This window comes from Haliotis cracherodii, unplaced genomic scaffold, assembly GCF_022045235.1.
Source record: "Haliotis cracherodii isolate W230 unplaced genomic scaffold, xgHalCrac1.p SCAF_5, whole genome shotgun sequence".
In the NCBI taxonomy this organism is placed as follows: Eukaryota; Metazoa; Mollusca; class Gastropoda; order Lepetellida; family Haliotidae; genus Haliotis; species Haliotis cracherodii.
In genome coordinates, this window is record NW_027266308.1 from 5,226,385 (window position 1) to 5,240,442 (window position 14,058).

General features: G+C 39.6%; 1 protein-coding gene across 4 annotated transcripts in view; it reads right to left on the reverse strand.

Annotated features, from left to right (window-relative positions):
• Positions 1-1,990: 1,990 nt before the first annotated feature.
• LOC139442095 (limbic system-associated membrane protein-like) overlaps positions 1,991-14,058 on the reverse strand; it is a 56,956-nt gene continuing 44,888 nt past the window's right edge. For 2 of the 4 annotated variants that reach the window (XM_071222880.1, XM_071222879.1), the window contains exons 5-8: positions 8,282-8,410; positions 7,448-7,735; positions 5,620-5,919; positions 1,991-4,901 (exon numbers count right to left, since the gene is read on the reverse strand). In XM_071222880.1, the coding sequence (XP_071078981.1) occupies positions 4,789-4,901; positions 5,620-5,919; positions 7,448-7,735; positions 8,282-8,410 (830 nt within the window). In that variant the 3' untranslated portion in view covers positions 1,991-4,788. The remainder of the gene's footprint in view (positions 4,902-5,619; positions 5,920-7,447; positions 7,736-8,281; positions 8,411-14,058) is intronic. The other 2 variants (XM_071222882.1, XM_071222881.1) reach the window with 2 other exon arrangements.

Genomic DNA, 14,058 nt, shown 5'->3' on the forward strand with positions numbered 1-14,058 from the left:
AAAGAAAAACCAGTTATCTTTGGGAGGTATTAATCTCTCAAAAATATATCGATGAGGATAAGGCCATTTATCAGCGAATTTCCCATGTGGGGCGTATTCATGAACGAGTTTCTAGGCGAATGAAACCATGAGAGGAATTTATTCGTTTGAGACTGTGTGAGGTCGGGCAGAATGGAGGCCAATTTGTCATGGGACATCGGGGTTTTATGTTTCTAAGCCCAATCAGCTGCAGGACCACTTAGGGCCTTAGTGAGAACACAAAGTTCTTTGAAGCATACAGCGTTGAGGACGGTGATAAACATTCTTAATATTTCGTAACGTGCGTATTTTATTGAAGATCAAATTGGAAATAATTTACTAATTTGTAATTATTTGTTTAATCTGTTTAACACTGAACCATAATTCCGTGCTGAGTGATAAAACTCGTGTAATAAACCAGTGATAAAAGCCTTTGTAATTTGTCTGGTGATATAAATGCTAATCCACAATGATAGCTATTCAGTTTATGTCTAAGACATGAACATCGTTACCATCGTATAAACTCAGACAGCTTCTGAGAAGCTATTTGATTCAAATTAATCAGATATTCTCAAATTCAAGTTATTGATTTGAACTGAGATCGAGCAAGAAACTATATTCATCATAAAACTATTCATCGACCCTCTGTAAAAAAGTCATCTTTTCATACATGTATTTCTCATTGGCATTGCATTTCGTATAAAATGACCAGCCTGGATTGATGTATGTAATCGTACCCCGACTTCGTGAGACGATGTTCATAATATCAATCACTGGTTTGTCTAACCTAGACTTGATAAGTTACAGGCCACCATCATATAATTTCGTTATAAACAAACGAAACAAGCAACATAATAATAAGACCTGTAAAAAACTAAAAACATATCCATCAAAGAGTTGACTGACTCGAAATTCAGGTTCAAACATTATATTCAAACTAATTCTTAAACAATTCAAAGAGGCGTTAAATCAAACTCACTCTCTCACTCACAGAACATAGGTTATCTTAAAGTTCTTCCGTGGTCACTTGCACTTCGTATAAGAGGAAGATTAATTGTGTTTAAGAATAAAGATCCAGCTGTATTATCTTGTTAAGCCCTCTACAGTGCAATGCTTTCGGTGCAAACATAACATTAATGAACCGCATTGTTAATTTCGAAATGCAACAATGTCGTTAATCTGGAAGCAAGTCTTGCGATGGACAAACTTAGCAAATATCTTTTTATATAAAAAAAACCAAGCAATGTTCAGCAGTAAGTTCAAAAATGTTTTATTCTACATGACTGCATGAGCATGATAATGACATACAGCATAATCACATGATATCATGACATAACGATGTAACATAGTTTTCGCCCTTTCACATCAACAGTAAAACGCATCACGTGCACACTGTTTGCGTACATCGTATCTACATGACAGCGACACCTTTTTCTAGTATCCATCTGTCAAACGTAAAATGGAAACACCAGTCTTCTGTTTCTTCAAACATTAACATAGTAATAACATGGATGACTGTGTGAAAGAAAGAAAGTTTGAGGTGTTTTGAATTCGTTATATTTACATGTCTATAGATAAGGTTGGTAAAATTCTAACTTTCCCCCAAATAACCATAAACCAGGCCAGTATTATGACAACAATCAGCATCTTCATTTCAGAATGAAACATGTTATGTTTATCACAAAATCGTTTCAGACAAAATGACCAAACACGAGATCTTTAATGCTTAGTGTCTATATACTTTGATATCTAAACGTTATAAAGACAATATCAATGGAAGTTCTGGAACAAATTGAACTCGACAATTGAACCAAATATGCATGTTTGATGATGAAGTAAGACGAGTTCTATGGATGAACAACTTCTTTATTACAATAGTGCGACGTTTCGGTGTAGATTCTAACACCTTTATCAAGCAATAGATAAAGGTGTTAGAATCTACACCGAAACGTCGCACTATTGTAATAAAGAAGTTGTTCATCCATAGAACTCGTCTTACTTCATCACTCCAACTTCTAAATGCCACTGAAAGAAGTTATGTTTGATGATGTTTTTTGAACACAAACAGTTACATGGTCATGAAGAATATTTCTGGAATTATCAACTGGATAGTGTGTGTCTGAATTAGCTAACCGGTAAATTATATTCTCGTTGTATAAACTGACATTTCTCTTAATTGCATGTTCGCTGTTCCCAATAACGTTTCGTATGTACATTATAGTAATATTGTGCAACGTAGTCTTATATTAGTATTATGTTCAAAAATCATTCGTCCAACCATTTCAGTTTCTGAACAGTAATAATCAGTGTCTTGAGTGTGAAAAGTACACCAAACCAGTTTTAGTGCCAGAAAGAGTTGTGATGTAATTCATTGTGTCGTCATGGTAACTGATGACGTCAAAATGGTCTGCAAATCATATTGGTGCAAGTTCATTGTCGCAATATCTCCTCGAAGATATTGCTTCATTTTACCCAAGTCTATCTCCTGTGGAAGCCAGGTTTGGATGACACATACAAATGATAGCATAGCGTAACATAAGCGCTATGCAAACATACATATTACCCATCACTTTGGACATGATCATCTCAGAGTCAATATAATATTGCCATGTCCTCAGACAGCAATCATCTACATCAATGTATGTGATTGACTTTCACATCCTCTTGACTCTACATTTGATAACAGACAGTGACATGTAATCACAGCAATTTATAGCGAACTTATACATGCAATGATTATAAGTACGATGCAGAAACTCTCATGGTCACACTCACGTATATACAAACATATACATGCAATTTAAATATACAGTGCCAACTATCTAAATGTCAAAAAAGATATGTACAAAGCTTTTCAAGACATATCAGGCAAAGATAATATCGCAATATACCAACTTAAATAAGTCTGAAAAGATTACAATCAGGTTATAATACTAAACTGACGTAGCTTATCCTTTGTACATATGTATATATAAAACAGTTCATCTCGGAGGATTGCCTTGAAGCAGTAACAACAATTTGAGATAAATGCTGCAATGAAAATAATCATATTTGAATTTTTTATTTCTAAATAAAGTAAACATAGAAATAATTAAAAGTCTGAGAACGGTTCATCCATGAATTATGACATGCCGATTTCTTTCATGGCCATGTAACACCTCGTGCCATCAAGCTATAGATCAAAATTCCCTATTTATACTCGTATACCTGTCACAGTTAATAATGATCTTGTTGTGATTACACCAGGAGTTTGCGAATCAACTGAGCTTGTCTCTACAATCTGACAACAGTGCATCAATGTATATTTTTTAAACCAACACGAGATTCCCAATTGAGGCAGCAGTTGACAGCACGGCAATTGAAATTCCTAAAAGAGTTAATTATCATGATACTGTGCGTATGGTCTGATATCTCTGAGGAAGAAAGAGTAATTGTTCTAAATGTCGCAGTTTGGTTTAACTTCCGCCATGAAATATGTGACCAAAGTGGTCCAGTATTACTAAACCCTAAATAGTTCTCTGCTTCTTGTCCATCACTACAGACCCGTGAAGATCCGGGGTAGAATAGGTCTCCAGCAACCCATGCTTGCTGTAAAAGGCGACTACTCTTGTCGTTAGAGGCGACTAACGGGATCGGGTGGTCAGGCTCGCTGACTTGGTTGATGCATGTCATCGTATCCCAAATGCGTGGATCTATGTTCAATCACTGGATTGTCTGGTCCAGACTCGATTATTTACAGACCGCCGTCATATAGCTGGAATACTGCTGAGTGCGGTGTTAAACATCAAACCAACCAACCAATCCATCACTACAAGCAGTAGCAAATGAGCGATACGTGATAATGTACACTATTGACGACAAGCATCTATATCTGACACAATATGGATGGTTAATATACATCTTTGTCAGTACTACGTGCCCTATACACAACCATGTTATAAAGTATACAAGTATATAAACAGCTGAGCAAGATGATTGGCTTCTTGGCTTCAGGTTATGGAATCAGGTTAACGTATTTGGTAATATCTCGTCGTGATGATGGACATAAAGTCCTTACGCAAACGTTGAATGTATATCCAGGCATATGAAGTCACATTGCAATTGTTCTTTGGTGTATTCGTGGTATGGCCTTTTGATTTGTCACCATCGATGTTGTTTCATATTTCACAAAGGCTTCATTTCACGTTTCCCATTTGTCTATAGCATATCCACATATTAAATCCATAGTGTGTGGACATTCATGGAATAGTTGATTATCGTCACCGTGAGCTACTGTGTTGGAGAGTTCTTCTGGTTGTAGTCATCATGGAATGCTCAACCTGTCTTCGAAAACAGTATCAGTTTCATAAATTGTTTGATACAACCAACTTGGCACCAAGACATTGACCTTGTTCTTGGTTTACAAGAACATGTTATTACACAAACATTTCCTGTGGCACACCAAATGTTGGGTAAGCCAATAATATAAAGGAGAGACCCTCTTTAATTTAATAACTGGATCTCTGGATTGTTCATCTAACTTGAAGAACACACACTGACATGTCTTGTTTAGGAAAACTCTTTCTCCTTTTTATAACAGTTTTCATTTTACACATCTGTAATAAATCATAATTGCACAGTAGGTGATACAAGTTCTGTGATTCCGTGCCACCGTTCTGTTTCCTGCTCCTTGTTGTCGATGGTATAACTTTGAACCCAGGATCAACAGGGTTAGCATTAAAGCTCTTTTCCTTCCTTGCATAGCACATACCCCACACGACGTAGAAACAGTTAGCTATGAAACCACACAAATAATAATCCATATAAAACTACACTGGTTGAGCAAATATTCCTATGTGCCTGTCCTTGGACTGTTTTAGACTGTATTGGTCCACCAGGTGCACCTACAAGAGAAAAACAGGTAAGGTCGTAATAGATTATAACCCTTGTCAAACAAGGTTGTTCGACTCCAAACTTACAAACATGTGGATGCAGATAGCACAGTGATCCGAGGCGCCACAACCCTAGATCTATGGTTAATTTCCCGGATCCATTACTTCTGGGTTCGAATCCAAGATTACTATCTTTGACGCGTCAGTGTCAAAGCCGTTCTGGTACGTTTAACTAAAGTGGTTATTGAGTCTATGCACCATATTTTTCATACAAAGATTACATTGGGTTATGACTGAAATAATGAATGTCCAACGTGGAGAAAAAGCCAGACTAACTCTCTACACAAATGACGTCAACAAAATGGTAAACAAACCAGTGAGTGAGTCAGCAGGTCTCAGACGTTTACCACTTCGGTGAAACCCACAAGCACGGGTATCGTGCTGAAAAACCTAGAAACATAATTGGGGCGAACCGGGATTCGAACCCACAATCATTGGTTTCTGGCGTGTCTAAGGGACGCAACTCTGCACAGCGAATAGCGGCGCTTTAAACGACTGGCCCACCCATGCCCCCAGTTAACAAACGAATGCACATGCAGTTACAAAAAATTGGCAACAGGTGATTCCTCTTTTATTCGTGTATCAGTGCGAATAACGTGCAAATAACCTATATAATCATTGTATTCAACCATGGAAAAAATTGGTATCTATATATATTTTGTATACATACACACAGGCAACAGACTGCCCGTACACAGGGTCGCCATATTGTTGTTGATAGTGTTGTAGGCTTTAAGAGAGTTACCCGGAACTAACTGTGGCCTCTGACCTGGCCTCGGTGTGGGTTTCCTGGTGACTATGTTGACCAATGTCCCTCCTGGTCTCCCATCCTGGCGATTAGGGGGGTTACGGCTTGCGTGTGGGTTCCACGTTATAATTGGAATGGTTGTCGTTGTAGATGAAGCAGGGGGTGACGTAGTTGGAATTATTGATGTAGTCGCTGCTGTCGTTTTTCGGTTTGCAGAGTAATCTGATAAAAATGAACGCACGTTTATCAAACTTGTACTCCACTCTCAAACCTATTCTAAATTATCATAAACATTTGGAATGTTAACAAGGGTAGAAATTATTAGGTGAGGTGAAATTGGGTTTAATTTCGCGTCCAAGATTATTGCACTTATAAAGCGACGTGCATGTACGTGTGTGTGTTTGTGTGGCTGCTTGTACTAGTCCGGGCTGATGCCGATTTATAGTGCTAGCTCACTGAGATACCATGCCGCAGCTTAACATGAATACCACACTCAGACACAGTATACTGACTCAGAGCCGACCAGTCCTTGTTTTAGCCCCTTAATGCCGAGCGCCAGACAGGGTAACAACAAGCAGCATCTTTTAACGTCTTTTGGCATGACGTGGTCGGGGATCGAACCCCGGACCATCCGCTCTCCGTGCGGACGCTCTATCACTATACCGCGGAGGCGGTCCTAGAAATTATTAACTGTTATGGGAAGCACAGTACATTATGGGCCGACCATTTGTTATTATAGGGGTGAGCTGACATAATGTTAAAAATAACTTGTTCCAGAAAATAATAGAATTTTTTTTGTTGCCTCAAGTTTGTTAAGAGAAAAATATTGTTCGCTACAAATTGCGTGAACTTGCGAAAGGTAATGAAATGGTTCGACTCCCTCTTTCAGAAAAATCCACACTTTTCAAAATATTTAATTTTGTAAAATTATTATGTAGTCTATCTTCAGTAGAAACTGTTTTATGCCATTAAAATATGATAAAAGCGACATTATAAAAACTCCTTCCAATAATCATAAGAAACCGTTGTACGATTTCGCTATCAGTGATGATACAAGGTGTACGCGAAAAAGGTGGGTGTTTCCTGCCCCACCGGTGACCCCATCACAAATACATGCAAAGACAAGTCAAGTGTTTATTTGAACAAACACGGGAACATATGTTGTTATTGTACAAGTCAAAATATAGAAGTATAGAAATAGTCACTGTTGCGTCAAATTTAGAAATGAGTTCCACATGTCTACCATACAACTTTTCGAAAGGGTTCCAAAGGCATTGGATGATGTAACCATGATCAAACAACATTTGAGCAAGAGTCGTATGACGCTATTTGAAATCTTTGTAAAAATCATGCTCGATTGTGAAATGTGGACATCAAAGGTTTGAACAACTGGAATATTCCTCGACATGTAGGGAAAAGTTCATCTCTCTTGTCATACATTCTTGTGGATGGGTAATTGCCACTGCCAGTGAAGGAACTAACTACTGAGTTCACTACATTACGGAATAACCTCTTGTTTTCTTAAGGATGCATATACAGTTTCATACCCCAAACATATTTTCCCTCACAGCAGTTCTGTTATTTATGTATATATTATGTATTGTTGTTTATAATTATCATATTTTTTTAATATTTATTTAGTTGTACATAGCATGACTGCAGAGTTCGTTCTTAATAAAAAAAATTATTTCGAAGCTTGTCAACTGTCCATGTCTGCAACTACTAAACCGTCCTCATATGTAAAACTCACCATATAAAATCATATTCTCAGCGTCCTTCCCTACAGAGTTGGAAGACATACATGTGTAACTGCCAAAGTCTGTTTCCTCCAGGTTCCTGATCCGCAGACTGAGGGTCATGGTGTGTTCCCCTTCGTGATATATCTCCACCCTGTACTTGCCACCGTTAGAAATCACCGACCCCTTCCTCATCCAGACACTGATCTCCTGGGGATAGGCAGAGATTTTGCACTCCAGTATTGTCTCCCGACCTAGGTCATGACCAATCCGTTTGTTTGGAAGACGTACCTCGGGCGGAACTGTTTGAAAACAATGATGTGATGTGATAGTATTAAAATGAACACAAAGACACAACACTTGTATGAACAGTTAAAACCCATGCAAAGTTGATAGTGTTAAAACAGGCAAAGCTGTGGTTAAAAAAATGCGTTGCCACCCATCACGTTATTAAAGTAAAACGACTTAATACACATATCTGACTTAATATTATAGACATACTACCTTAATAATACCTTAATCAAAATTAAAGAGGTGACCCAAAATGCTACGAATGTAGTTTTTAAGATGTAGTCATATATAAACGTACAGTATTTCGTACAGTGTGACAGTTTGACCCTGTATACAATTATACCTCTATGCGTGTCTAAATACTACCCAACATTGGCAGTTCTGCCCTGATAGTTTTAAATTAAGTCTTAACTTAAGGTCATCGATAAACTGAAGGGCAGATGTATTATTTTGCAAAAAGTATTCATCACTATTTGGAAAATCATAAATATTCATATATCAAACTTTCTGGGTTCATTTTTAAAAAAATGAACTTACAATCTTCGTCACTCACTTACATTCAACCGAAATCCGTATCAATCTGTTCACGGCTGGGGGCACCCCGTTGAAGGCGACGCATTCATAGGTGCCACCGCAGTAACGACTGACGTTGTGGATGAGGAGCACCTCACCGCTGATGCCGATCTCTAAAATATAGTAAATCATGTCATATCGATCTTACACGCGACAACAGTAAAACATGTCATATCGAACATTGTCCTGTATGTGCGTTCTGTGTTCATATAAGGTTTATTCCAGTCACTGCAATTTACGACTACATACCATAATAAGAGATTATATCCTTTCATCACTGGATATCGATTTTACAAAAAAACATGGCGTATCAGTTGACTTGCTATTATGTTTGCTCATGGTTTTTTTAGCTCTTAAAGGAGAAAAATCAGGTGTTTTATTTCCTTTCATAATGCAGATATATTGTAATGGCCTTTTACGTCACCTACATACAGTCCATTTAAAATGAGAAGTCAGCCTACGGTACACGAATATGCATGATCAAAGTGTCATCAAGTGTTCATTCAGAGGCTTGTGTCAGAACAAAGTTTTCAAAGAGTAAGAAGGGACACAAATAAACCAAATGTATGCATAAACTCAATCAATGTATGCATGAATTCGTATGCATGAAGTAAATAGAATTAAAAGTCATATCCAAGACCAGTAAGAACGTATTTCAACCATGCGTAAGAAATCCAGTTCATGCTCTTACATTCATGCTGGAAACTTAAATTAAAATACTTCAAATCAAATGATTAAAGTCAATCAATTTTAGATTTATCCAGAAACGGCCATTCCCATTCCGTAAATAACACCAGTATTGTTCCGTGCAACTGGAACTATGTGTAACTATTAATTTATTCACATGTAAAGAAATGAATCATACATTTAAAACAAGGTGTTTATAGATGCATTTTACCTTTAACAAATGTAGGATATAATCGGGATTATACGTTAATTGATCAACGTGTAAATGCAGCAAATTTCCAACTCTGCTGATTGGTCGAATAACCTCATTCCATCTTCAGCGGTCTGTCTTTTTTCTTTCTGCTGTTGCATTATTCTTATACATGCATGCTACATGCATGACTTATTAATGATTGCCATGATTCGATGTTCTTATGGCGATTTTGTGTTTGAAAAAGGTTATTTAAAATGTCACCTTTTTCTGCGCTATAGCACAATCCCTACGGCTTGAAGTTATTTAAGAGATGAAACGAAATTATGCAGTTTCCATGGTACTGCTTGAGGCACATGCCGAGCTGTACATGGTATTTACAATGTCATTCCAAAATATCATGAGTTGAGTGTCTACATGAATATTGTATATAATGCACATGCACCTTGAACGCTTTGATTAGCTGCAGCTCAGACATGAAAGCAGCAGCATCATACAAAAGCATGTATTATATATTTAGACTAAAATACACTAAACAGAAACATCATCGGAATGCGCTGTAATGGTCTCAGGGGTACGAACCCTGAAGTGTTTTTTTTTAACTTCTCGTGAGTACCTTCGGTTTCGTCAATTGGCGCTGCCAACATCGAGCCATTGTCTGTCAGCGTTTGTAAACTGATCTGTTAGTGTTTCAACTATCCTGTCAGCTACCAGCGGATGAGTGGGTTTTATTTTATGTGCACATGAGTGTTTATTGTACTCTGGTGGTGAGTACAGTAAAGGACCTGAACACTAGGTATAATAAGCACAGAAAAGCACCTCAAAGTAAAGGACCTGAACACTAGGTATAATAAGCACAGTATAGCACCTCAAAGTAAAGGACCTGAACACTAGGTATAATAAGCACAGAAAAGCACCTCAAAGTAAAGGACCTGAACACTAGGTATAATAAGCACAGAAAAAGCACCTCAAAGTAAAGGACCTGAACACTAGGTATAATAAGCACAGAATAGCACCTCAAAGTAAAGGACCTAAACACTAGGTATAATAAGCACAGAAAAGCACCTCAAAGTAAAGGACCTGAACACTAGGTATAATAAGCACAGAAAAAGCACCTCAAAGTAAAGGACCTGAACACTAGGTATAATAAGCACAGAATAGCACCTCAAAGTAAAGGACCTAAACACTAGGTATAATAAGCACAGAAAAGCACCTCAAAGTAAAGGACCTGAACACTAGGTATAATAAGCACTGTTAAGCACCTCAAAGTAAAGGACCTGAACACTAGGTATAATAAGCACAGAATAGCACCTCAAAGTAAAGGACCTGAACACTAGGTATAATAAGCACAGAATAGCACCTCAAAGTAAAAGACCTGAACACTAGGTATAATAAGCACTGTTAAGCACCTCAAAGTAATGGACCTGAACACTAGGTATAATAAGCACAGTTAAGCACCTCAAAGTAAAGGACCTGAACACTAGGTATAATAAGCACACTATAGCACTTCAAAGTAAAGGACCTGAACACTAGGTACAATAAGCACAGTATAGCACCTCACAGTAAAGGACCTGAACACTAGGTATAATAAGCACACTATAGCACCTCAAAGTAAAGGACCTGAACGCTAGGTATAATAAGCAAAGAATGGCACCTGACAGTAAAGGACCTGAACACTAGATACCAGTATAAGGCCTGCACACAAGGGTTGGTTGGCTCTAGTAAAGGAACTGCAATCAAAGGTTTGGCGGGCAATAGTATAGGGCCTACACGCAAGGGTTGTGGGGACCAGTATACGGCCTGCACACAAGGGTTATAGCACCTCACAGTAAAGGACCTGAACACAAGGCATAATAAGCACAGTACAGCACTTCAAAGTAAAGGACCTGAACACTAGGTATGATAATCACAGTACAGCACCTCAATGTAAAGGACCTGAACACTAGGTATAATAAGAATAGTTCAGCACCTCACAGTAAAGGACCTGAACACTAAGTATGATAAGCACAGTATAGCACCTCAAAGTAAAGGACCTGAACACTAGGTATAATAAGCACAGTATAGCACCTCACAGTAAAGGATTCGAACTCTAGGTATGATAAGTACAGTTCAGCACCTCACAGTAAAGGACCTGAACAATAGGTACAATAAGCACAGTATAGCACCTCACAGTAAAGGGCCTGAACACTAGGTATAATAAGCACAGTTCAGCACCTCAAAGTAAAGGACCTGAACACTAGGTATAATAAGAACAGTTCAGCACCTCACAGTAAAGGACCTGAACACTAGGTATAATAAGCACAGTATAGCACCTCAAAGTAAAGGACCTGAACACTAGCTATAATAAGCACGCTATAGCACCTCACAGTAAAGGACCTGAACACTAGGTATAATAAGCACAGTATAGCACCTCACTGTAAAGGACCCGAACTCTAGGTATAATAAGTACAGTTCAGCACCTCAAAGTAAAGGACCTGAACACTAGGTACAATAAGCACAGTATAGCACCTCACAGTAAAGGACCTGAACACTAGGTATAATAAGTACAGAAAAGCACCTCAATGTAAAGGACCTGAACACTAGGTATAATAAGCACACTATAGCACCTCAAAGTAAAGGACCTGAACACTAGGTATAATAAGAACAGTTCAGCACCTCACAGTAAAGGACCTGAACACTAGGTATGATAAGCACAGTATAGCACCTCAAAGTAAAGGACCTGAACACTAGGTAAAATCAGCACACTATAGCACCTCACAGTAAAAGACCTGAACACTAGGTATAATAAGCACAGTATAGCACCTCACAGTAAAGGACCCGAACTCTAGGTAAAATAAGTACAGTTCAGTACCTCACAGTAAAGGACCTGAACACTAGGTATAATAAGAACAGTTCAGCACCTCACAGTAAAGGACCTGAACACTAGGTATGATAAGCACAGTAGAGCACCTCACAGTAAAGGACCCGAACACTAGGTAAAATAAGTACAGTTCAGCACCTCAAAGTAAAGGAGCTGAACACTAAGTATAATAAGCACAGTATAGCACCTCACAGTAAAGGACCTGCAAACACTAGGTATAATAAGCATACTATAGCACCTGACAGTAAAGGACCTGAACACTAGGTATAATAAGAACAGTTTAGCATCTCACAGTAAATGACCTGCATGTTAGGGATGGTGTCTGAGTATCTGACTTATTCACCAGTGGCAGTGAGGACAATACAAGGTCTGAACCCTAGGGATGTTGGGTGATCTATGGGACCTGCACACTACGGGTGGTGCTTATAGTAAAAGGCCTGAACACTAGGGGTGATGCACAGGACCTGCACACTACGGGTGGTGATTACAAGGTTTAGTTGGCACCGGTAAAGGGCCTGCACACAAGATTTAGTTGGCACCAGTATAAAGCCTGCACACAAGGTTTAGTCGGCACCAGTAAAGGGCCTGCGCACAAGGATTGTGGGCACCAGTATAAGGCCTGCACACAAGGATTGTGGGCACCAGTATATAGCCTACACACAAGGTTAAGTTGGCACCAGTATAAGGCCTGCACACAAGGTTAAGTTGGCACCAGTACAAGGCCTGCACACAAGGTGTAGTTGGCACCAGTATAGGGCCTGCACACAAGGTTTAGTTGGCACAAGTATAAGGCCTGCACACAAGGTGTAGTTGGCACCAGTATAGGGCCTGCACACAAGGTTTAGTTGGCACCAGTATAAGGCCTGCACACAAGGTTTAGTTGGCACCAGTATAGGGCCTGCACACAAGGTGTAGTTTGCACCAGTATAAGGCCTGCATACAAGGTTTAGTTGGCACCAGTATAAGGCCTGCACACAAGGATTGTGGGCACCAGTATAGGGCCTGCACACAAGGATTGTGGGCACCAGTATAGGGCCTGCATACAAGGTTTAGTTGGCACCAGTATAAGGCCTGCACACAAGGTTTAGTTGGCACCAGTAAAGGGCCTGCACACAAGGTTTAGATGGCACCAGTATAAGGTCTGCACACAAGGTTTTGGTTGGCACCAGTATAAGGCCTGCACACAAGGTTAAGTTGGCACCAGTATAAGGCCTGCACACAAGGTTTAGTTGGCACCAGTATAGGGCCTGCACACAAGGTTTAGTTGGCACCAGTATAAGGCCTGCACACAAGGTTTAGTTGGCACCAGTGTCAGGCCTACACACAAGGTTAAGTTGGCACCAGTATAGGTCCTGCACACAAGGTTTAGTTGGCACAAGTATAAGGCCTGCACACAAGGTGTAGTTGGCACCAGTATAGGGCCTGCACACAAGGTTTAGTTGGCACCAGTATAAGGCCTGCACACAAGGTTTAGTTGGCACCAGTATAGGGCCTGCACACAAGGTGTAGTTTGCACCAGTATAAGGCCTGCATACAAGGTTTAGTTGGCACCAGTATAAGGCCTGCACACAAGGATTGTGGGCACCAGTATAGGGCCTGCACACAAGGATTGTGGGCACCAGTATAGGGCCTGCATACAAGGTTTAGTTGGCACCAGTATAAGGCCTGCACACAAGGTTTAGTTGGCACCAGTAAAGGGCCTGCACACAAGGTTTAGATGGCACCAGTATAAGGTCTGCACACAAGGTTTTGGTTGGCACCAGTATAGGGCCTGCACACAAGGTTAAGTTGGCACCAGTATAAGGCCTGCACACAAGGTTTAGTTGGCACCAGTATAGGGCCTGCACACAAGGTTTAGTTGGCACCAGTATAAGGCCTGCACACAAGGTTTAGTTGGCACCAGTGTCAGGCCTACACACAAGGTTAAGTTGGCACCAGTATAGGTCCTGCACACAAGGTTTAGTTGGCACCAGTATAAAGCCAGCACACAAGGTGTAGTTGGCACCAGTATAAGGCCTGCACAC